Below are 26,497 nucleotides of genomic sequence, written 5' to 3'. Positions count from 1 at the left end.
TGCATCGCGCTGCAAAGGGATGATGATCTAACAACGCTGCATTGGTGTTCTCCCAAATTTCTGTCATTGTGTGATCTTGTTCCAAAGTGAGCAAAGCGGCAATCGTCCTTACCTGTTCCAGCGTGGTCAACGCAGCAGCCTTCTCCATCGTTGAGTTGTCATCATCTGGTCATCCATTATGTCATCTGATGGAAGCACTAATTAACCACAAAACTCTTTCGGTTAGAATGTTTCAAACCCATATTATTTACACCATTCTTGTTTTGTTTCTCAACCACTCATTTGAGACCATTTCTTAACGTGGAATCATGCTATGTTAAGGGCACTTAGTGCAAAAAACAAAATGGGTTTTGTAGACGGGTCTATTCCAAAACCTGATGGTACACTAACATTAACATTGGATGCTTCTTGACCATGCTGCAATAATATGATTCAATCATGGATCTTGAGTTCTTTTTATAAAGACTTCATTGCAAGCATTATATACTTTGAAAATGCAGTAGACGTCTGAAAAAAATTACAAGAACAATTTTTCTTATCCAAGACCCCGAGGATTTACCAAATCCAACAGGACATCATTAATCACAAGTAGTTTCAAAGTTTTGTGGTTGTCTATTATACAAAGTTGAAAGGTATGTGGGATGAGTTAGCAACCTACATCAACATTCTCTTGTGTTCTTGTGGGGGCGATAAAAACAGTTATTCAAGAACTATAGCAACATGACTAACTCATGCAATTTATGATGCAATGGCGGTTACAATTCTGCTAAAAGCCAAATGCTTCTGATGAACCTACTTCCTACCATCACAAAGGCATATGCTCTCCTCTCATAATAAGCGAAACATTGGAACCTGCGAGTTTTGTAGCCCTTAGAGCTCCTTATTGTTGTTGCAGCAAAGTTTGTTTTTCAATCTGAAGATGACTTCTCAAAGGGATGTCAAGTTCGTAATCGCCCAAAATGCAAGTACTATGAGAAACTTGGCCGCATAAAGGCAAAGTGTTTTTATGTTCATATTTTTATGAATAATCAAGGGACGTCCTCTGGTGCTTTAACGAATGGTCAAGCTCATGCTAATGTCGTAGATGCTGAAGCCAATTCACATGCTTTTACTGTTTCTGGTAACCTTACCTCCATGCTTCTGGTTCCCAATTTACCTCATATGAATATAAAAAATTGAAGTCCTTCATCCGTCAAGGTAACCTTCAAGTTAACTTGGCAGGCAATTTCTTTACCCATGTTGCATTTTTATTTTTTTGCTCAATATTGAATCATAGATACGGGCATATGATCAATGATATGTCTTCCAAATAGCACACTTACTCATGCGACCCACATAGAAAATATGCATATTTCTCTTAATCTCGTCTTGAAGAACGTTTTGTGTGTTCCTGACTTTCGATTCAATCTTTTGTCTGTCTATAAACTCATTAAAAATTTAAATTGTGAAGTTGCTTTTAAAAATTATTGTTGGTGGTTTCAGGACCCACACCCGAAGATGAATATGCATAATGGGTTATATTTTTTTGAAATGGATGGTACTCAATGCCTCTTCAAGCTCTTTTTCTTCTTTATGACATTTTCGGCTGGGGCATTTTATCTGTAGCTAGAGTTCAACGTGAGTACTTTGTCTCTTTTAATGTTTCATATATTTGCTTAATGTTCATGAACACAATAGTTGTGCTTGATTTCTTAACCTTGAAAAAAACTGGACTTTAGATATTACTGTATCGGATTAGTCTTGTGTAACAATACTATGTCTTAACCTGCCTGATCTCTCTCTCTCCCTCAGCATTTCTTACTGGAATGCATATTAGAAGTTTTCTTTTCGTTTTTTTTTTTATGTTTAAATAGACGGCTCAAACATGTTCTGGATGTTTATCTTGTACCATTCAGAACGCTTTATTCATGAGATATCATTCAAACTTTGGAGGGCTCCCAAGTACCATTCAGAACGCTTCTTTCTTTTAAACAATACGTCTACAAAATAAAATTTTGCCCCGACTTTGAAATATAAGGGTATTTTGCAAATTAGTCCTTGACTTTTCATTTATTTGCAAATTAGTCCCCACCCTTTTCGTGCATTTTCAATCAGTCCCCGTCTTCCCTGCCGTTAGTGCAAAGTAGTCATACCGTTAACAAGCCGGCTACCTAACTATTGTTAGGTTGCAACCTATGGTTAAAAGTATGTAAAATGACAATCTTACCCCACACTAATGCACTAACCCTCCCTCACTTGTCTTCTCCCCTTGAGCTTCCCTCACTTGTCTTCTCCCCTTAAGCTTCCCTCACTCCTCTTCTCCCTCTAAGCTTCCCTGACCCCTCTTCTCTCCCTAACCCTCCCTCTGTTGCACCCGTTTTCTGGTGTCCATCTGGCGGCTGTCAAGCACAATCCGATGGCTCTCAGGCTGCTTTATAGTGCAATAGCATGTGCTTCCTTTTTATTCTTCATGTTAAGAATCACTTCAATCTCGTGGATTGGTTACAAAAGGTGTCCAAAAATTGAACTTGCCAGACTTGCACTGCAAATCAATTGCACAAAAAGAACAGAAAACATCCTATAATAATAGGACATCAACAGCAAATTCATGATTCTGCTCTCCTTAGCAAGAAATTACTGCTAGATGCAAACTAATCCACTAACATTTAGTTTGAGGCCACACCATCTAAAACACTTTTTTAGTATTTTGCAGAATGGTCCTTGGATGAGGTACAAGAGTTTTTTTCTTAAGTTTTTGCAAATTAGTTCCTACCTTTTTCATATTTTGCAAAATGGTCCTCTCTATAAAATCGATGAAAAGACAGGAACTTTTTTTCTTTTGAAAGGCGAGCTGGGGTTAGGCGACCCCTACCAGTTATAACAATGATACCATTGGGATTCAAACTTGCAACCTCCCAACACAAGGTGACGTGCACTAGCTGCTCCTACCAGACAAGCAGAGCCCCCATTGATGAAAAGGCAGGAACTAATTTGCAAAAAAATCCTATATGTAATAATCTGGACTCCTCAGAAAATGATCATCCGAAATGGTTTTTCAAAGCTGCTGCATACCATTCAAGGCTTTCGGGTTTGCGTTTCACAAGTCTTGAAGCTATGTGAGAATATGAAGACATGAAAATGAAAGCATTTCTCTAGCCCACCCCGGGTCGCTCCAGTGGTAGTTCTTGGTAAGGTGGTGGGTCCCCATCTTTCCCAAGATCGATTCCCCTTAGGATTAGAACAGTGGCTTGCCCGGTGGGTAGTCTTTGTAGGCTAGGGCACTCACCAGGGTTTTACTATGCAGGAGGGGAGGCTTTAAGTGACCTCTGTTCCTATTCCTCGTCATCGAAAGAAAAGAAAAAGATGAGAAAACATTTCTCTGAGTATATACAGTAGCAGATTGGTAACCAGTCCTACGAGAATGGTTTACTGCAGCACCCAAATTTGGCTGAATTCTATTGTTGCAACTATTTACCCCTGCTTGCCTATAAAAAAACTATTCGAACCCGTCTGGCACTTTTTCAAACATTCTAAATTATGCATAAAATGTTAGCCCGTTGGGGGCGTAAGCTCGTCCGTCTGTAGCCTTATAGCACATCATCATCATAGACTAAAATCTTCTTATAACTGCCAATGCTTGTATTAGGATCAGCCATAAGTAGCTAATTGGATGCAATATTTACAAGTATTTGCATTTCGTTTGGATTAGGATGTAATACTCTGCTAAATCTGAATCTGATTATTAATCGAATCCAACTTTTGCTACCAAACCTGAAAAGATTGTACTCCATTCGCACTACATTTCCAGCCTAAAAAATTCTTACGTATTTCCACCAACGAAATGAAAATGGAAATATGGCAAATTTGCCTCAAAACTTCTTTCCTTCCTGCCCAACATGTGGCTCTAAAAATATTGGACTCATGGATGGTTTAGTCCTACTCAGTATGCACCATGAGATTATGGATGAATGCCTACAAGATGCAGGCCACAGTCTGCTTCTCCCCTGAGCAGTTGTGACAGTTCTAGTTGATATCAATCAAGTCAAAGAGTTCATCTCCTATCCCAAATCCAAGCATCCTTGCCATATCACTGGTCTTCAATCTAGGCTTTGGCACATTGTTATGCTTCAACCAGTTGTACACTATAAAGACTTTGTTCATCACAAACAGCTCCAAGGCCTCTGGATTAAACACGATACCCAGTCTCGTACTCATCTGCCAAAATTATTTTAAGAATCGAGAAATTTTCTACCAAATCAGCTTGTCATTAACCAAATTTTCCTACAGGAATGTGCAAATGTGCTTACCTGATGGGGAACCAGCATGGCCGCATACCGAGCAAGCTCACCTGCTCTCCAGTCCAGTACAACCGGCAACCATGGATAAGCTGAATCAAGTCGAACAAACCATAATCGAATATCTCCAAATTCCGATAGTTCGCGTGGATCCAGCGGATCCTCTCTATCGTAGTTTATGGTGAATCCGACTGTTCGTTCTAGGAGCTCTTTAGGTTCAATTCCTGTGCTGCTGTTCTCTGTGATCATTGACAATTGACACAGCAACAGATGAAAGAAAAAAATAGCGATTCAAGCCAGTTGTAATATTTAAAAAGCAGAGGTTTAAGCTGATGGTTAAAGATATCAGTTCACCTGGTGCTTCTCTATTTCCCATTAGTTCATGAACTGATGAGATATCAAGCCTCTTGATATGATCATTGTTAATTACTATTTCGAATCGGCCGTCTGTTGGTGGTAATGGTGGTGGAGCTTTAGTGGTGTCTGCAGATGAAACCACATGAAAATCATCATGGATTTTAACTCAACTAATGCAACCATTTACAGCTATGATTTAGTCCCTGTACTTTCAAACTAGAACCCACCATTCAGACCAACAAGCTGACAATTTTTATGAACTTTGCGCAGGCAATGTTTGGCTAATGAACTTGGCATCAAAAGAAAAAAAAACAATCAAAAGTTTTTTCTGAACAAAAAGTATGGACTGTGTATCAAGAAATAAATTGGAACAAAAAAGAGAGCTAATCAAAAACTCTTTCTGAACAAAAAGCACGAATTGGGTGTCAAACAAAGTGATGAAAAATGTGCTGCAGGGTGTTCATAGTCTACCTTGGTCATCATCAATTGAGAACTCAAAATTCCCAGTAGGATTGAAGGAAACACTGGTGGTCACATCCTGTCTTAACCCTCCACTCAGTGAAGTGCACAAGGATGGGTAAGTGGAGGAGAAACTCAAGGAACAATGAGCAGCAGAGAAGAGGACATGCTTTGGTGGTGAGTGGTGGGGGAGAGAAGAGAAGCGTTGAGGAGTAAGAGTTGTAGCATTGGCTGCCATGTTTGGATAAAGCCCATTTTGATTTCCTTCACAACTTTAGTAACGTCGGCCTGCTATCCGGTGTGTGGCTTTCTTTCCTTTATCTTGTCTCCAACTTTTTCTTCCACATTTACGAAAATGCCTATGGTTTTACTTTTTGTCCTTTCAAGGTAGGGGTGTCAATGGGCCTGGTTTAATCCGGACCCAACCCGTGTCAAACAGTATAGGGCCAGGGTTCACGGGCTCGGTGATAAAAAAAGGAGGTCCGGTTAGACATCGGATCAAACCCAGAGGGTCTGATTAGTATATGGTGTTGGGTATGCTTTGCGAAGTTTCATACCAGACCTGGTGTCCGACCGAAGTTTTGATTAAGACCCGTGATTTTTCAATATAAAAAAAATAAAGAATATTGTTTTACCTAGTGTAGACCGGATCTGGTTCATGTAATCCTTATAGAACTCGGGTATGGTTTTTCTTATAGCAGACCCGACAAGCGTGCAGAGTTTGGTCCGGGTTTCAGCACCTCAAAAACCGATCTGAATTCAGATCACCAGAATCCGAATCAGACCTGTTGACACCCCTACTTCAAGGTTCCTAGGGTTCGTTTGGCCACAAGCCCTTTGCTCATTTGCTAGAGGCAATTTGTGAACATCACCAAGTTCATGGGATGTCACGAGCTTGAAATCCATGGATGCAAGTCTTTCACCACAAGACTGAAACTGAGTATACTTGATGGACAAGGGAGACTTGGGGTTTTAGACCTTTGAATTCATTTTTTTCCTGTCATCCGTAAAAGGAAAAAATAGCTATTGGTACTTCTGTCAAGGCAAGGAAATGAGACGAGCAGCTTGTGACTCGGCTGCAAACTCTTAAATTGGCCCCAATAAGGGTTGGTGTAGTGGGGTGAGGCCTTGGCTGCTAGACGGGCAGTCAAGGTTTGATTCTCACAGCATTGTCCCTCTGCACAAGCCAACGCATAGCATAGGCCCTGGGGGCAGGGGTCCAAGGCTGGGAGTTTTATGCTGCCGGCAAGATGACCATAGATATGACAAGCTGAGTCAGCGCGATCAGGTCTTCGTGCTGGGTGTGGTTTCTTCGGGTTATAAATTTATTTTTTTAAAAGCTCTTAAATTGAGCTCAACGAGCATAGGAATGAGTTGATCATGAAGGTTAAAGAAACCGAGCATGTGTACGGTTCAGCTAGGCTTGTGTAGGACCGTTAAAAATATCATACATTATGTACCAATTGTCATACACCATAGTGTAGAGTAGCCGGTGTGGATACAAGTCTTGGAAAGAGGAGGTTGGGTCCCCAAACTAGGAATGCAAATGAACTGGATCCAGTATGCCACTTTTATAAATTCTGGCCGTTCCTACCTGATTCGGATCCGACTTTACTATGTATTTAGCTAACCAGGTCCAATTCGTTTGCATGCCTAACCCAAACCTATTGATGTCATATTGAAATAAACAAGCTTGAGCTCAGCCAGTTGTGAGCTTCAGCTCAGATTTTAGCCTTAACAGGTAGAGCTTAAACAGACCACAGTCAGATCGTTCGGCTAGTCTACCAGCCCTTGGTGATACTGTGCCACTTTATCTGTAAGGGCATGGCACGGCTATTCCTAAAATAAAAGCTCTTTTGAGGTACTAGGCTTAGGGGAGCAAACTTTTGAATGTGGGCAAAGTCATGACTGATGCAAATCCATACCTGAATCTAAACAACTGGTCTGGCCATTTATCTGGATCCAGTCTTGATACAACAAGCCAAGTTGAATCCATATTTAAATGTTATAGTAATAGCTAAGAAGTCGGATGAAACAAGGGTTTTTGTACACGTTTAAAAAGCACCAAAATGATCATATGTAATTCAATAGAAGCACAGAGCTAACACAAACTTTTGATGTTAATCTGAATAAAATCCATCTTTGAATCTGATCCAAAGAGTTCATCCAAAACTTATGCGAAGTTCCATGCTTGATCAAAAGAAAAAGAACCGGGTTTGCACGAACTGTATGGCCAAATCTGACCCATTTTCACATGGACATGTCAATATGTCAATGTGCATTTGTCCAGTTCGCAGCGTATCGGCCAAAATGATTCAGCCTATTTTCTAAACCAATGGATTTCGAACTTGCAATGTCCCATCACACGGTGAATTGCATGAACTGCTCTACAAGATTTTCGCAGGAATAATGTTCGTAAAGAGAGCAATATGCCAAACACGGTATCTTGAACCCACACTGGAAAAACACGAAGGTGGATAGCCTGAAGGAAGAGGAACATGGACACCAAGAAAAGAATATAATTGCGTTTTATTTGTTGCAATGAATGTTCTGATTATATCTTAAAAAAAAGGCAGCATTGGCATGAAAGCAATATGACTCATTAAGGACATATAACAAAACTTTTTCCGTAAAAATGGAAAGAAAAAGACACATTTAATGAAACCTTTTTTACCTAGGCTGCTGGACAATGATATTCAAAATTCTGCCAGGGACATACACTTTTTTCTTTATCAAAACACCACCATTCAAATATTTGGAAAGTTTACTGTCTTTGGTGGCCAGCGCGAAAGCTTCATCCACGGTAATTTCTGCTTCAACATGTATTGTACCCCTTGTTTTCCCATTGATTTGAACTGGAAGGACGATCTTTTCGATTGTCAAGTACTCTGCCTTGGCCTGTCATGCAACACCAAGATAATGAAATACAGTAGGGTGGGAATCCTCTTGAATTGGATATTCTGTTTTTTTTTCAACACCGAATTCTTCGGAATGAGAATACCAACAGAAATGAGCATACTTCATAAATAACAGAAACATGAGGCACAGTGAGAATTCTTGTTAGGACCCCCCCCCCACCCACACACACACACGTTTATATATATAATGTTTTTGTAATGGCGCCATTACATACAAACGCCTCTGGATCTCTCATGCAAAAGATGTTTCGATCCAATCCGACCTTAAGGACAAACTCAACATGTTCGAAATAGTGGGAACACTATAAGAAAATACGTTGTTAGCGACGGATTAACGAGCGACAAACATCCATCGCTATAATTAATAAAACATACGAAAATAGCGACGGAATATAGTTTGTCGCCCAGTCCATCGCTACTTAGCGATGGATTTTGCGACATACTATTTTATCATTACGGCCGCACCATTTGCCGACGACTCTTGCGACAAACTCTAGTTCGTCGCTAATTAGCGACGGACTTGGCGACGGAATATAGTCTGTCGCTCGTTTCGTAAATTTGATTTACGTGGGCTTAGCGACGGATTAATTCCGTCGCTAAGTTTCGAATAACCCTAATCCCAGACAATTTTTCCTTTTCTTCTTTTGTTGCTCCCGTCGTTCGCCGCTCCCGCCGTTCGTCGGTCCCACTCCCGCCGTTCGCCGGTCCCACCGTCCGCAGGCCCCGCCGCCCGGAGACAGGTAAAGGACCCCCCCCCCCCGTGCGCGTGTTTTCCAACAGGGGGTTAACCCCCTGCATTTTCTGGCAGGGAATTAACCCCCTGCTGTTCCGGCAGGGGGTCGACTCACTGGCGGAAAGGCTGGGGGTCAGTTAACCCCCTATGTTCCGTAAGGGGGTCGACCCCCTGCCGGAACAGCAGGGGAGTCGACCCCTTGTCGGAACAACCATTTTTTTTTCGTGGTGACTTCATTTTAAAACAGTGTTTTTTTGTGCAGATTTTTCAACGGAACCAGCTCGTGCTCAGCCACCTGTGGTAAGTAAGTGTCAAAAACAATGCAAATCGAGTAAATACCCGTGGTGAGTAAGTGATGCAAGTGTATCACATGTTATTTAATTTATTAGATGTAACACTTTATTATTCACACACTCACTTAGTTGTTGATATTTAGGTTTGTTGGAGTTCGGAGATCATGCTGAGCATGATTTTAATGTATGAATATTGAAGTGTTCTTATTTTTGGAGTACGAAATCCATGTTAGGCATGGTAGTAGTTAGTGAGATATTGAAGTGTGTTTGCTGCAGGTACATGTTTATCATTTGTTTGATATGAATGATTACGATGTATTGCAATGTTTGATGTAATTGTATTCATGCTTGCATGTAGTTACTTTCAATTTGATTATGACTTCCATGTGAAATTGTATATTGAAAGCATGTTTCAAATGATTGTATCGTGTTATTAATAGTTTGCACATGAAAATATTAAGTTATCAATGCATGCATCAAAATTCTTGTTATTGTATGACATCATATATTGCATGATAAATTTGATATTTTCTTCATCATAGCATTCTGATTGTTCTATTTTAATTCGTTAGGCTATTATTCGTAATATCATAAGAAAATGACTGTAAATCGTGAATGGATGTATCATAGGATAGTGAACAATGAGTTATCGCATAAATATATGGATGGTGTTGACAGTTTTATTGAATTTGCAACGGCAAGTGTCAGTACAGTGGATCTCAAAGGTCAGATTAGGTGTCCCTGCAAGATTTGTAAGAATAATCGATTTGTAGAACCTCATAGCGTTAGACATCACCTATACAGGAAGAGTTTTGTGAGTGATTATCAGAACTGGACGTTTCATGGAGAAGAATTTAGAAACGATTTTAATGCACGGGTGAATGTGGTGCACGATAATCCATATACGGATTTGATATTTGATGCCGGAAGAACAGAACTGGGTACTGCTATGAGTTCTAGTGATGTAAGAACTGTCGTAGATGAAGAATCATCAAACGATGCAGCTAGTAGATTTTATTATTTACTTAGAGATGCTGATGAGCCACTTTGGAACGGTTGTGAGAGTCACACTATCTTGTCTGCAGTTCTTCAACTAATGAATTTGAAGTCCGAGTATAATTTGAGTCAATCATGTTTTGACCGTTTGTGCATGATTGTGAAGAGTATGTTGCCTAAAGATGAGAAATTGCCACAAAATTTCTATCGTGCGAAAGTTATGGTCAACGCTCTAGGTATGGGTTACAAAAAGATTGATGCTTGTCCAAATCACTGCATGTTGTATTTCAAGGAGCAGGAAAACAACATATCATGCCTGTCATGTGGGCATCCTCGGTTCAAGCTAAAGACAAGAGGCAATGGTAGCACGAGATCAAAGGAAGTTTCATACAAGTCGCTCTGTTACTTTCTTATCGCTCCTAGATTGCAGCGATTGTATATGTCTTCAAGGACAGCTAAACACATGAGATGGCATGCAAATAAAGTTCGACACGATGAAAACAAGATCACGCATCCTGTTGACGCTGAAGCTCGGAAGCACTTTGATCGTACTCATCAGAACTTCGCAATGGAAGTGCGAAATGTTAGACTCGGTCTATGTACAGATGGATTTAATCCATTTGGGGGTAGATCAACTTCATACTCATGCTGGCCAGTATTTGTAACTCCATACAACCTTCCACCAAGCTTGTGTATGAAACGTTCAAATATTTTCTTGTCTCTGTTAATCCCTGGTCCGACCTCACCTGGCCAAAATCTTGATGTATATTTAAGGCCACTGATTGATGAACTAAAAGTACTGTGGGATGACGGTGTTACCATGTATGATGCCCACAAAAAACAAAATTTCAACATGAAGGTCGTTGTTCTATGGACAATCAGTGACTTTCCTGCATATGGTATGCTATCTGGTTGGAGCACACATCGGAGGTTGGCATGTCCGTACTGCATGGAGGAGTCCAAAGCTTTTAGATTGAGGCATGGAAGGAAGCCTTGCTGGTTTGAGTGCCATCGTCGATTTCTACACAGCGACCATCCATTCCGACGACAAAAGAATGTGTTTAAAGGAGGCACAACTGAAACGGAAGATCCATCCTCAAGATTGTCTGGCATAGAGATTCTAAGAAGATTGCGATACTTTCCAGATGTATTAACAGATGCCCGCAGTCCTACACCCTTCCGTGGATTTAGGAAGGATCACAATTGGACGAAGAAATCTATTTTTTGGGAACGACCGTATTGGCCGACCCTATTGATACAACATAATTTGGATGTGATACATGTGGAGAAACATGTGTTTGATAATGTATTCAATACAGTAATGAATGTTAAAAGAAAAATAAAGGATAATCTGAAGACCCGTATGGATTTAAAATTAATATGTAAAAGACCAGAATTGGAACTCAAAGAGTATAATGGCAAAGTACTGAAATCAAAGGCAAAGTACATGCTCGGACCTGATCAAATAAAACATGTATGTCAATGGTTGAGACAATTGAGATTTCCAGATGGATATGTCTCTAACATTGCTCGGGCTGTGAAGATTGACGATGGACAATTATATGGGTTGAAGAGTCATGATTGTCATATCTTTATGCAACGATTGATACCCCTAGCATTCCATGATATGTTAGACAAACCCATATGGGGGGTATTGTTTGAGTTGAGCGGATTTTTCAGAACATTGTGCGCATCGGAGGTCGTAGTATCAGATGTAAAGAATCTCGAGGACTCTGTCATCACCACTGTTTGTCTGTTAGAAAAGATATTTCCGCTAGTATTTTTCGATGTTATGGAACATTTGATCATACATCTGCCATATGAACTAAGGGTTGGTGGCCCTGTGCAATATCGATGGATGTACCCATTTAAAAGGTATATATTTTTTTTATATTTCTCTCTTTAATGACAGATATTTAAAATTTGAAATGTATATTTTTGCAAGATGCATGTTCGACCTAAAAAAAAGGTTCGTAATAAAACAAGAGTAGAAGGCTCTATTTATGAGGCGTACACTTTAGAAGAGATTTCAAATTTCTTATCTATGTACTTCGAACCTCATATTCCAACATGTTACACATGCCCGCCCTATAACGATGATGGAAAACAAGTAACTATAGCTGACAAGTTGTCGATATTCCAACCACTTGGGCATGCATTTGGTAGTTGCCGATAAAGGCTCTTGACAGATCGAGAGCAAGACGCAACACATATCTATATTCTTTTTAATTGCTCAACGATCGACCCATACATCGAGTAAGTATATGTAGACGCAACACAATTATAAATCCTTTTATGTTCTATATGTGAATACATGGCTCGGTAATATAAGTATTTGTAGTTTGCAGACGATTTGATCTGGAGTTGCAAAAAGAAGTTTCACATCTCACTGATACAGAAGTACAAAAAGAACGTGAAACTAAGTTTGTGGAGTAGTTGAAACAGTTGGTAAAGAAGCTAACATAACTTTTGTACTTATAAACAACACTAAGTTACTTAATTGATCGTGATCACAATCATTGTTTATGTCTGTGCGTAGGTCCGCCATGGTGATGTTAAAGATCAAGGAATATGTGATTTAGAAAATGGTCTGACCAAAGTTGTGCAATGCTACAACAGGTACATCGTAAATGGTTACCGATTCCATATAAAAGATTACGGTATAAACAAATCAACGATGTATAGTGACGTGTGTGTCAAGGGTAGCAGCTACGGTGAAAATGAACATGATTACTACGGTGTTATAAAGAAAATAATGGAGTTGACTTACTTAGGCATAAATAACAGGGTAACTTTATTCAAGTGTCATTGGTTTGATCCAACTGCAACAAGACTGGACAAAGCTTCAGGCATTGTGGATGTGAATCATAAATTCAGGTTTGAAACATATGAACCATTCATATTAGCCTTGCAAGCTCAACAAGTTTATTATACTTCATATCCGAGTATAAAAAAGTCAGATAGAAATGAATGGTGGGCAGTTTGTAAGGTGAAGTTCAAACTATACCCTGAGTATGATCAGTTACAAGAAGATGAGTTAACTAAAGACAACGATTACTATCAACCAGATGATGTCTATGACTTCGCATATGGTCACGATGTTGCGCATGGTATGCATGTCATATCTCTATTGGCCGATGAAACATTCATAGAGGAATGTGATCCAAATGATGTACCAAGTGGATGGGCAAACAATAAAGAAGAAGAAGAAAGTCAAACTAGTGACGAGGAAGAATTCTCAAGCTAGTGAGCAAAATCTTGTACTACAAACATCTATTTAAATGCATTGTAGTACTTGATGTGAATGATTTGAATTATTTGAATGTATTGTAATACTTGATGTGAATGAATGAGTTGTATTGTAATACTTGATGTGAATGATTAAAAATTTTATTTGAATGTATTGTAATACTTGATACGAATGATTCGAATGCATTGTAATACTTGATGTTAATGATTTGAATTATTTGAATGTATTGTAATACTTGATGTGAATGAATGAGTTGTATTGCAACACTTGATATGAATGATTAAAAATTTTATTTGAATGTATTGTAATACTTAATACGAATTATTTGAATGCATTGTAATACTTGATGTGAACGATTTGAAATATTTGAATGTATTGTAATACTTGATACGAATGATTTGAATGCATTGCAATACTTGATGTGAATGATTTGAATTATTTGAATGTATTGTAATACGTGATACGAATGATTTGAATGCATTGCAATACTTGATTTGAATTATTTGAATGTATTGTAATTTATGCAACGAATGATTTGAATTATTGCAATACTTGATATGAATTATTTGAATTATTTGAATGCATTGTAATACTTGATGCGAATGATTTGAATGTATTGCAATGCTTGATGTGAATGACTTGAATGCATTGCAGTACCTAATATGAATGATTTGAATGTATTGTAATACTTGTTGCGAATCATTTGAATGTATTGCAATACTTGATGTGAATGATTTGAATTATTGTAATACTTGATGTGAATGACTTGAATATATTGTAATACTTGATGTGAATTACTTGAATGTATTGTATGACATATGTTATTTGTTAGAATATGGTTCGTGGAGGTTACAGTGGTCGCGCATCCAGTAGTAGTCAGGCTCAACCTTCATCTTCACGGGCTCCTGTAATAGGTATATCATTTAACTAATTGGATGTTTGATTAGTTCAAATGCGCATTCTGAGAAAGTCTAACGTATTTTTTTACAGATGACGTTTCGCCTGTACACGACTCACCTACATCAATTGATCACACAAGTCATGAGCCAACACAGGAAGCAAGGTCTTCTCAGTCTAGCACAAGAAGACTCATTCGAATAGTGTATATCGATAATCGACCGTAAGTATTTCGTTTTAAATTATTGCATATCTTATAAATATTTTATATTGATATTTATTGTGTAACAATTCATGTGCAGCACGAGGTTTAAGCCACAATAAGTAGTACGGGAGATTAGGAATTCACTTCTTCAACATCTACCAGGACCGGTTGCTCAATGAAAAGAGTACCCAAATGAGGTGTTAGACAGATTGTGGTCCTCATTCACGGTATACAGTTGTTCCTCATAGTTAATGTTTTTCATATTTAATTTATTTAAGTAATGTCTACTAACTTTTTGAAAATATTTGTAGGCTTCAAATTGCTACGCAACTACGATGGAAGAAAATGATGCAAGGAAGGTGTGGCAAGAGGTGGCTGTCAATCGATTTGCAGACATGTTGCACAATATGAAGACTGCAGCAAAAAAAACATCTGACGTAATAAATGATCCACTACAGTGGAAGGGCCATGGCCCTATTACTATCAGGAGAGATTATTGGGATGAAATGTGTGATAAGTGGGCGCGAGATGCATTTTGAAATCGCTTTGCGAAGGCTGCACAAAATCGAGCGAAAATGCCCGAAGCCCGTCTACACACAGGTGGATCTAAGACATTTGGGAGCCACCTGAAGAAAATGGTAACTCATCAATATATAATATTAATTTTATAAGTATTGTTGCAAACTTGTAAACTAAATCTTTTGTCCTTTAACTTCGCAGAAAGCAGAAAAATGAGACATTGTACCATATAAGGATGTGTTTGTTGAAACACATAAACGAAAAACCACGGGAGTCTTCGTATAAGAGAAGGCAAGAACGACAACGGTATGTATTTATTCTATTAATAATCATTGCAATATGCAAGTTATCATAATGTTATCATTAATTATTAATGCATACTTTAAACATTATTTTGTAGGAAGCATATGAGCAGCATATAGTAGAGCGATATGGCGATGACGCTACTCAGCATCCATCATTTGATCCTACAGCATGAGTGACTGCAGCAGGTGAACCCAAAAAAGGTCGCGTGTTCGGGTTTGGGAGTAATCTGAACACTTCACCAGTTATTGCTTCTTCTAGTTACGGCTCACAAACTTCTTTCGTCGACATAAGTTCCAAGCAACAACCTATTTTTTTCGGTGATGATATACGGCAGATCATTAAGGACACAATGAATGACTATTTCCATGACACTGTCGCCCCCTTTCTCAGAGATGAGATCAACAATCTTGTGTTGAACAGGGGATCTTCGATTGCAGGTCTCTCTCAGGTATAATCACATATTCAGTTTTTTGTCTGCCTTAGAATACATATGAGCATAATCGAATCACATATATAACTTTTTGCCTGCCTTAGAGCACATATGAGCATGATAGAATCACATATAGAGTTTTTTGTCTGCCTTAGAGCACATATGAGCATGCTATAATCACATATAAAGTTTTTTGTCTGCCTTAGAGCACATATGAGCATGATAGAATCACATATAAAGTTGTTTTGAGTGCCTTAGAACACATATGAGCATGCTATAATCACATATTCAGTTTTTTGACTGCCTGAGAACACATATGAGCATGTTATAATCACATATTCAGTTTTTTGACTGCCTGAGAACACATATGAGCATGTTATAATCACATATTCAGTTTTTTGACTACCTGAGAACACATATGAGCATGCCAAAATCACATATAGAATTTTTTTACTGCCTTAGAACATATATCATTCATGATATATTCACATATAAAGTTTTTTGCTTTGCCTGCCTTAGAGCACATATGAGCATGATATAATCACATATAGAGTTTTTCTCTCTGCCTTAAAACACATATGAGCATACTATAATCACATATTCAATTTTTTGACTGTCTTAGCACACATATGAGCATGATCGAATCACATATATAGCTTTTTGCCTGCCTTAAAGCACATATGAGCATGGTAGAATCACATATAGAGTTTTTCTAGCTGCCTTAGAACTCATCTGAGCATGATATAATCGCATATAAAAAAATTTTAATGCCTTAAAACACAAATAATTCATGATAGAATCATATATAGAGTTTTTTGCCTGCCTTAGAGCACATATGAGCATGATAGAATCACATATAAAGTTTTTTTATTGCCTTAGAACACATATGAGCACATGATAAAATCACATATAGTGTGTAATTTATTTCATTATATTTTGTTTATCAATACTGATTGTTCTTTTCTTGTATAGGCTGCTAGCGATAATCAGCGTAGCGGAGCTGAAGGGGCAGATAAAGGCAATGAAGAAGAAGACGCACAAAATCTTGGTGATGATTAGAGAACTGTGTTGAAGAAGTTCTATTTTTTTTTGTTTCTTAAATGTAATTGTTGATAATTAAACTTGTTAATTTTAAGGTGGAACGATTAATTGTTGTAGATTCCTTTTATATGAAATTTTTTGTGTGGTTTATTTTTTATTTACAGGAAATATAAATTGTACCGTTCTCATTATTTAATTTTCAAATAAATTTTTTTATTTTTTTTTTCGTGTTTGCGACAGATTAGCGACGAAACCATCTGTCGCTATGCATATAAATCTAGCGACGGACGTAAATCCGTCGCCAAGCCGAGGTCATCGTTTAGTACCGGCGGATTGGCGACGGAATACATCGCTCGTTAGTCCGTCGCAATTAGCGACGGACCTGACGACGAATTTATTATGTCGCCAGTTAGCGTCGAAAAATTCACGACGTAAGCATATCGTCGCCTCGTCGTCGCTAAGCCGGTTAACGACGGATTAGCGATGGAATAGCGACGGAATGCGGTCGTCGCTAATCCACTGCTTTGTTGTGGTGGAACCGGCTTTTGGATCATGTTTTTTCAATGAAAAACATGATTTTATGACTGGGTAAAGTATCGGACATTGTAGACCGTCGATTTTTTAAGCCTTACAAAAACCTGTCTAAGTTTCTTAATCGGATGATTCAAGAGCCGATTCCCACTAAGCAAAAGTGTAGATCACATCTATAAGGTTGGTTTCATTAAAAACAACCAAAAAATGGGAAAAAAGGAGGCATTTGTAGGTAATGGTGACAGTAGCAAATACACGCTCACATTATATATATATATATATATATATATATATATATATATATATATATATATATATATATATAGTACTTTGAGACTTTCTTGAAAGGCATCTAACAGTGATTCAGTAGGCTTCCTTTGCAGCTGGTGCAACAAAAATATGCCAAACACAAGTATAAACTTACCACTGCTGCTATTGTTTCAGCTACTCAGCAGTAGTAGCTGTCTTGCTATAGATTACAGGTCGACCTTTTTTAAAAGAAAAAATAGATTACAGCAACATTATTAACTGATAGTGTGATAGTTGATCCCATTAACAAGCTCGAGAACAAGGGCAGAGATTCTTCAAAACAACACATCCAAGTTTAATGAGTTGGAAAGAACGCTGCAAGTAGAGCAATGAGGAAAAAGAAACAAGTGGCGTATATTGGTGATTGATTTAGTTGCTGTAAACATTTCATGGATTCCTGTCACAAGTTCATGCATTAATTGCTAGTGCTAACTCATTAGTTCGAATTTAAGCAATAGTAAGTATCATAATTATATCATTTTTATAAACAATTAGGCTTGATCATTTTTCTAATTTCGCAAGTTGAATACTTGCAAGAAACAAATCAGGAAGTAACAAATGTTGGCATAGATTGTATCCAATAGTGAAAACAGTCAAAAAAGAAAATACCCAGGACATGGCGACTCATAAATGCACATAAGATTCAAATCTCAAATTCACATATAAAGAAGGAAAAAGAACTAGACGATATGATTTTAGTAGAGTAAACAATGTAAACATACAATCTGTGCATGTTTTGGATGAACTGTCCAGCTGTAAGGTATAAACTCTAGGAAACATACAATAATTCTAGCTGAGAACACATTGCAGATTTACTAACGATCAATATAATTTATTAGACTTAGAGAAAACGGGGGAAAACAAGTGGAAGAGAGCTCATAGGAATGGTTTTCCACTAGCTCATTTTGGCTCAAAAAAATAGACTCAGAAAGCTGAGATCTATCAGTTTTTTAAGAAACAAAACTTGCTCAGCCCCTGCTCTGCTTCATTGATTTCTGCTCATAAACAATTAGAAAGAGGTAACACCTACAAGAAGCTGAAGAGAGAAGTGCATTTTAAAATGTATAGGGAGCGGGAAGCGAGGAATAAAAAAAACAATATAAGAATTGAATGGCAATCAAAATGGAACACAAATAAAACTAAAATAAAAGTGACTTCTTAAATTTCATGATTTTTTAGTGTAAGAAATAAATTTTTAACAAAATCTAAAAATGATGATTGCCAATTTAGAGAAAGCACATGGAAGTGAATGAGAAGCATAAGAGGCAACACATAAAAAACATGAAAAGTAAAGGGAGAAAACATATAAGAAGAATAGATGAAGCATGTGGAAAGAATAGGAGAAACGTGGGAGAATCGAGATTCCCATCGTGTTCCGGAAGCAAGGAGTACCGCGCTTCCGAAGCGAGTTTCCTGTCCCACCTATCTAAGAAGCTTCCGGTAACTCTGGATAAAACAGTAGCTAGCAATCATTTGTTTTGTTCTACAAATGATGGTGAAATGTTCTCTTCCCATATTGGCATGTGTAGGAGTAAACAAAATGAACTGAGCTTTCAAATGTTTCAGTCTTCCAGACCAATCCCAATCTTGGTTTTCCATGAGCTTGAACAGCTCATCCGAACCTGAGCTTGGGTCATGTATATAAAAAACCACTCTTTTTAACAGGTTCGAGTTGTAAACATGGACAAGAAGTAAACCCCCAGGCGCATTTATGAAGCACAACTTAATCAACTTCAGAAGTAAAGGCAGCTTGATATTCTTGTCACAGATTACAAAAATAACTATTCAAAGTTTCTACTATCAAAGTAACAGTGAAGTTGCATGCATTGAAACCAAGTGAAAATTGAATTAATCTTATAAAATAATCATATTTATCCTGCAGAATGGTTGTAAATAAAGAAAACATATCTCTGTGAAAAAAAAGTAGATAAGTGGGGAAACATTAAAAAGAAGTTACAACTAGAACCAAATATTACCTTAGGCCAACACTCATATGCTAGTGTCTCCTTGTAGCCTAGGCGATTCCATAGTTCCTCCCCCATATGAGGTGCAAAAGGTGAAAGCAACAAAACAAATGCTTCTATAACTGATCGTGGATGCTTGTCCCACTAACAAGTTAAGAACAAGAAAAGAAAAGAAAAGAAAAGATAGAAAAATAAATTTTCATCAGCAAAAATTATTTGAACAAAGAAAAGAAAAGGTTACACATGCCATGCTGTCACTGTTGTTGATATGACTGTCCAGGAGCACTATGTGTAAGGAAACATCATAGCCTCCAGCAGCAATAAATGTAAAAAGGAGAAAAAGGAAGTAGAAACAAAAGAGTATTCTTAGAAATGTTATATTGATGTCCATTTCAGAAAAGCAAATAGACGGACTATGCAATTATTAGACATGATAAGTATTTGCATGTACTATATTCATATACATATGGTGTCTATAAGACATGCAGGAAAGGAATTTACTTTTGCAAAGACAATTTGACAAAGTGGAAGCCACTCAATCATTACGCTAACGTATCTTTAAAAGAATGTTACTTCGAAAATGTAAATCAATATGCAAACTAAAAGCATTCTATGTAGTTCTACAGGTTCACTAGTGCCGACCTTATAAGCTGCATTAATGAACTCCATCATTGCAGAAATTGCTGTATTGAATCGTGTTTCTTGTATTTCCTCAGTCACCTACACAAGAAATAAATTCTCATTTTCTTAAACTCATCTAGAAAAAAGAAACAAGTATAGAAAGTTTCCCAAAAGCAAGACTGCTTCTAAAATGTATCAAACCATATTAGATTTCATTTACAAAATGGAAAAAAGCATAAAAAGACATACATATACAAGTTGTATCCCTTGGCATCTATGCCACAGGGATTCGGCCAACATGGTGCCGCACCCGCATCGATGTGACTCGACTCGGGTGCGGGTGCGATCAAGCCGACCCTGTCATAACTATCCATAACTGGACCCAAAAAAAATGACGAAAGGGGGCTGGGCGGGGCATTAGGGCAAATCTCCCTCCCTCAACCCTGATGCCTCCCCCCCTTCTCCTCTCCTACTTCTCTTCTCCTCCAACGGATAGCGGCTGTCGATCGGAGCTCTCCTCCTCCGGTGACTACAAGGTCTCTCTCTCTCTCTCTCTCTCTCTCTCTCTCTCTCTCTCTCTCTCTCTCTCTCTCTCTCTCTCTCTCTCTCTCTGGGTTTAGCTCCCAGCCCTACTGGGTTGGGCTCTACGTTATCGAACCCAGCCTTATTAGGCTAGGTTCGGCTCCCAGTCCTGGGATGTCGAACCCAACCCTTCTAGGCTAGGTTCGGCTATGTCAAACCCAGCTCTGTCGAACCTGATATGATTTTTATTTTAATTTATTTTTTTTTTGTTTTAAGGACCAAAATGACCGATAAATAGAAAAGACTCGCAAACAAAAGGAAAGAAATTGTGTCATCCTCTTCCCCACATGTAAGTTTTGCTGGTAGTGGTAGTGATAGTATTGATTATAATTTGTCGGTTGCATCATTTAATGATGGGGGGCCACTATGGGCATGTGGATAAGTTTGAAAAACCTTCGAGGTGGTGGAAATAAAATATTCTGATGCAAGCTTTGTGAGATGAAATGAAATGGGGATCTTCGAAACACGAGCTTTGATTAACAAGAGCAAGTGTCAAGAATGACACTAAAGCATAACCCTTAAAAAGGGTATAACTGGAAACAAAATAAAAATAAAAATGTATTCTTTATTGATATGAAAAACCAATTGCTTAAGAAGCATTGGAGTGAAATACAAGAGGGGCTGCACCCCTTTATATACACAGCTGAAAGAGGACTCAATAGAGTTGTTGGGCACAGTCCAACAGCTCTATTTAGAGCTGTTGGAATGTGTCAGTCCAACAGCTCTATTAAGAGCTGTTGGACTGTGTCAGTCCAACAGCTCTATTGCTAGTCAAGTCTGGACAGGACTTGACTAGCAACAGTCATTCTAGTTCAAACTGAACTAGATGACATAAAGACAAAAAATAAAAATAAAGGAAAAAAAATACAGAAAAGAAAGAAATTAAAAATGTATTTATATATATATAATAATATAATATTATTATATATACATATATGTACAGTTTTACATTTTAACACTCCCCCTCAAACTTACGGTACAATGAGCGAAAGTTTGTCTAAGAGAAAGTGAAATCGGGGAGCAGCGAGAGGCTTTGTAAAGAGGTCTGCTAACTGATATTCTGAAGTGACATATGGCAGATCAATTATCCCGTGTAGATATTCCTCTCTGACGTAGTGACAATCCATTTCGATGTGTTTGGTGCGTTCGTGGAATGTTCTGTTACTGGCAATGTAGATCGCACTTTTGTTGTCACAACACATTTGTGAAGCCTTTGTTGCTTCAACTCCCATGTCAGCAATCAGTCGTCGGAGCCAAACTACTTCCATGGTCGTGGTTGCCATGACTCTGTATTCAGCTTCGGTGGATGAGAGAGATACCTTCTGCTGCTTTTTACACCTCCACGAGATTAATGATTCCCCTAAAAAGACACAAAAGCCAGTGGTTGAGTGTCTGTTATTGGAATCACCTCCCCAATCAGCATCAGTATATGCAATTAAATCAAGAGAAGAGGAGGAAGATAAGAAAAGTCCTCGTGAAAGAGAGGACTTGATGTATCTGATAATATGCATGACTGCTCCCATATGAACAGAAGTAGGAGCATGTTGAAATTGACTTGCTGTATGAACAGCATGTGCTATATCTGGTCTGGTAATGGATAGATAGGAAAGTGCCCCGACAAGCTGTCTGTAAGGAGTAGGGTCTGCAAGAAGTTCTCCATCATCAATCTTCATTTTAACATTAACAACTTCTGGAGTGTCAACTTTCTTATCATCAGTAATACCAGACCTGAAAACAATATCAAAAGCAAATTTAGTCTGAGATAATAAATATCCTCTAGGAGAATAAGCAACTTCAATGCCTAAAAAATATCTCAACAAGCCCAAATCAGTCATTTCAAAATGAGATTTAAGAAGTGTTTTGATTGTTTCAACTCCCTGTTTATCGCTTCCGGTGATGATCATATCATCCACATAGAGAAGAAGCACAATGATCCCTGCATCAGAATTCTTAATAAACAAAGCAGTGTCAGTTAAACAGAATTGAAAACCAATATCAATCATAACACGACTAAACCTATCATACCAAGCTTTTGGTGCTTGTTTAAGTCCATAAAGAGCTTTTTCTAAGCGAAGGACTTTACCCTAAGGAATACTTAGACCAGGAGGGGGTTCCATATATACTTCTTCAACTAGCTTTCCATTTAAAAAAGCATTTTTGACATCCATTTGAAAAATAGACCATTTTTTGATAGAAGCTAAGGCAATTAAGGTTCGAACAGTAGTCATACGAGCCACCGGAGCAAAGGTTTCTTCATAATCGATCCCATATTCTTGGGCATAACCTTTGGCTACTAAACGGGCTTTATATCTTTCAAGAGTACCATCACTCTTGGTTTTAATTTTATAAACCCATCGACATCCTATAGTTTTCTTCCCTGGAGGAAGATCTTGAATATTCCATGTAGAAGCCTTTTCAAGTGCATCTAATTCAACTTTCATGGCTTCTATCCATTTGATATCATTTTTTGCTTGAAAATATGTGGATGGTTCTTCATATGAGTGAATTAATGCAATAACTGCCCTATATGTGGGTGAGAAAGACTCGTATGATACAAACTTTTCTGGAGGCCTCGAGATCCGAGATGATTGTCTAGTTGGAATGTTAGAATATTTCTCAAGTGCACATGGAGTATTAGACTCTTGTCGCCTGGAATATTGAATACTAGTATCTCTATGAACTTCTTCATTTTCAACATTAAGATCAATAATTCTTGGATCATCATCAAAGTTACAATCAAGGTCATATTCATCAGATGTTGATGTTAGATCTAGCAAAAAGGAGTACTCAGTGACGTCTTTTAATTTTCTAAAATCAAAGAAGCTCTCCTTTTCAAGAAAGGAAACATTTCTAGACACATATAGTTTATTATTTTTGAAGTCAAAACATCTATAACCTTTCTGGTTTTCAGCATATCCTAAAAAGGCACAGGGAATCGCACGAGGGGAAAGTTTATCATTTTTGTCAGTAAATATGAAACATTTGCACCCAAATATTCTTAATCTAGAGTAGTCTGGAGAAATGTTCATAAGTTTTTCAATGGGAGTGATATTTTGTAACGAAGAAGATGGCATCCTATTAATGAGATAGGTGGCAGTTAAGGCAGCTTCTGCCCAAAAGTCTTTAGGGACTTGATTTGCTATTAATAAAGTTCTAGTGGTTTCTATAACATGGCGATGTTTTCGTTCTGCCAGTCCATTTTGTTGAGGTGTATAAGGACAAGATCTTTGATGTGTGATGCCATGCAATTTAAGATAATTTTGAAAATCTGTGGATAAAAACTCTCCCCCTGAATCTGTGCGAAAAATAGTAATATCATTTTGAAATTTGTTTTTAACCATATTATGAAAAGTTTGAAAGTATGAAAATACTTCAGACTTATGTTTGAGAAAGTACATCCACGTATGTCGGGAGAAATCATCGACAAAAATAACATAGTAAACAAATCCTCCTTTAGAAATTACTGGTGCAGGACCCCAAACATCCGAGTGTATTAATTCAAGTGGTCTTGAAGAGAAAAAGGTTCTGTTATGAAATGGTAATCTTTTCATTTTGCCGAGAATACAATCTTTACAATCAAATGATTCAGAGTTACAAAATTTCCCTAGATTTGGAAAATGTTGGATTTTGGCTATATGTGGGTGACCAAGTCTCTTATGCCACAGTTCCAACTCTATTTTTTGAATATTATAACAAAAAGCTTTCTTCGGCATTTCCAAAAAATCCATGTAATAGAGTCCTCCTTCTCTATGGCCTTCCCCAATCAGCTTGCCTGACTGGCGATCCTGTACCCAACAACCATGAGAAGAAAAAGAAATATTACACCCATAATCAGAAATTTGAGATACAGATAAAAGATTTAAATTTAATTTGGGAACATGTCTAATTTCTGGAATAAAAAAAAATTTTGTTTTATAAATTTTTTCAAAATCTCCTATTCCTTCTATTTCAAGAGAAGTCCCATCAGCAGTAAAGACCTTTGACACACTTGTTTTATTTTTAACACATTTGGATAGACTTTGATTATTTGGGGTCATATGAAAAGATGCACCAGAGTCAAGAAGCCAAGAAATTTTACCTAAATCAGAAAAAGATGAGGCTGCTGCGCCGGTCGAAGCTTCAGATGAGGAAGAGGCACCTTTGATGAGAGGCTGAAGGATCTCCATTAGTTGGGCCAGGGAAACTGGTGCATCCTGATCTTTAGGCTCCGATCCAGCAATTGCAACTCTTTTTTCTCTCAGCTCCTTAAGTTTGGGACATTGTGGCCTGTAGTGTCCCGGTTCATGACAGTGATGACAAATAACTTTCTTCTTATCATAGTCACCATTTTGTCGGTTAAAGTGAGGAGGCCTATATGATCGAACATGATTCCCTGGTCTAGACACGGCTAAAACGGAATCATCTTCAATTTTTAAAGAACCTTTCCGGAGACGATTTTCTTCCATTGTTAACTCTTCAATAGTTTCAACAATAGAAGGAATTTTTCCCCGGTGAAGTAGGGCCGATTTAGTGGTTTCAAATTCCGGCCTTAATCCAGTGATAAACTGGTAAAAATGTTCAACATCGAGTTGTTTCTGACGAAGCTCGATGTCTTCGGCACAATGCCACTTTGGTTCTAAAAGAGAAAGTTCTTCCCAAAGTTCGGACAACCCATTGTAATATTCACGAATAGTTTTGTCTCCTTGTGTCATCATTCGAACTTTTTCTTGGAGGTTGCACACGTGTGCAATATCTTTAAGGGAATACATATTCTTAAGGTATTCCCATGCCTTATCGGCATGATCAAATTTGGCAAGACTTGAGCATTTTTTAATGTCAACGCTATTGATAAGCCATGACATTATCTTCGCATGAGATATTCTCCATTCTTTCCATTTCTTCTCGTATGAGGCAATAGCCTTGATTTTCTCTTCTTCCGATAGAGGAACGTCTTTATCTCCCTCCTTTTTAGTAAGAGATAGCTTAGGTTTCGAATCGGAACCATCCACAATCCCCCATAAGCCTTTTCCCCATATATGGTGCTTCATGATTGAAGCCCATGTTACATAGTTCGTATCGCTTAGTTTCATAGGCATGATGGTGACTTTATCATTGTCATCCATCGATTACAAGGAGAGAAAGAATAGGGATAGAAGAGAAACAAGAAGGAAAATGAGAAAGAAAGAAAGAAAAAACAATACAACAAGATGTGAAATCTTCTCCAATGAAGTGATAAAACACTTTTCTTCAAGTGGCGAACACTTTTGCAAACGGGCACGAAAACCGAGGCAGCTTTTCCTCAAGATTTAGTACTTCCGCGGCTCTGATACCATGAAATGAAATGGGGATCTTCGAAACACGAGCTTTGATTAACAAGAGCAAGTGTCAAGAATGACACTAAAGCATAACCCTTAAAAAGGGTATAACTGGAAACAAAATAAAAATAAAAATGTATTCTTTATTGATATGAAAAACCAATTGCTTAAGAAGCATTGGAGTGAAATACAAGAGGGGCTGCACCCCTTTATATACACAGCTGAAAGAGGACTCAATAGAGTTGTTGGGCACAGTCCAACAGCTCTATTGCTAGTAAGTCTGGACAGGACTTGACTAGCAACAGTCATTCTAGTTCAAACTGAACTAGATGACATAAAGACAAAAAATAAAAATAAAGGAAAAAAAATACAGAAAAGAAAGAAATTAAAAATGTATTTATATATATATAATAATATAATATTATTATATATACATATATGTACAGTTTTACATTTTAACAAGAGAGATTACATTGGGTCTTACACAAGAGTTAAGGCTCATTTGTTGAAGATATCAA

The 26,497-nt window shown here is 37.8% G+C and overlaps 2 protein-coding genes across 8 annotated transcripts in view; both read right to left on the bottom strand.

Moving 5' to 3' along the window:
• Positions 1-22: 22 nt before the first annotated feature.
• On the bottom strand, positions 23-5,380 carry CRR6 (chlororespiratory reduction 6). Of its 3 annotated transcripts, none has more exons than XM_090014289.1 (4): positions 5,103-5,380; positions 4,629-4,757; positions 4,287-4,513; positions 23-197 (listed from the first exon to the last, which is right to left on the bottom strand). In XM_090014289.1, exons 1-4 carry the CDS (start codon positions 5,326-5,328, stop codon positions 177-179), a joined length of 603 nt encoding a protein of 200 aa, XP_089870415.1. In that variant the 5' UTR covers positions 5,329-5,380; the 3' UTR covers positions 23-176. The 3 variants fall into 3 exon arrangements, with proteins under 3 accessions (XP_089870415.1, XP_089870416.1, XP_089870414.1); XM_090014290.1 differs by having other exon boundaries at positions 23-185; XM_090014288.1 differs by lacking the exon at positions 23-197 and adding an exon at positions 3,598-4,194.
• A 2,224-nt stretch (positions 5,381-7,604) lies between these two features.
• EMB2369 (tRNA synthetase class I (I, L, M and V) family protein) overlaps positions 7,605-26,497 on the bottom strand; it is an 87,823-nt gene continuing 68,930 nt past the window's right edge. For 4 of the 5 annotated variants that reach the window (XM_090014284.1, XM_090014281.1, XM_090014285.1 and 1 more), the window contains 3 exons: positions 20,125-20,202; positions 19,495-19,626; positions 7,605-7,988 (listed from right to left, as the gene is read on the bottom strand). In XM_090014284.1, coding sequence (XP_089870410.1) covers positions 7,761-7,988; positions 19,495-19,626; positions 20,125-20,202 — 438 coding nt within the window. In that variant the 3' untranslated portion in view covers positions 7,605-7,760. The remainder of the gene's footprint in view (positions 7,989-19,494; positions 19,627-20,124; positions 20,203-26,497) is intronic. The other variant, XM_090014282.1, reaches the window with a different exon arrangement.

This window comes from Nuphar pumila, chromosome 7, assembly GCF_984573655.1.
Source record: "Nuphar pumila chromosome 7, dmNupPumi1.hap1.1, whole genome shotgun sequence".
In the NCBI taxonomy this organism is placed as follows: Eukaryota; Viridiplantae; Streptophyta; class Magnoliopsida; order Nymphaeales; family Nymphaeaceae; genus Nuphar; species Nuphar pumila.
Note: the sequence above shows the minus strand (reverse complement) of the source record. Positions and strands in the feature narration are given on the sequence as shown.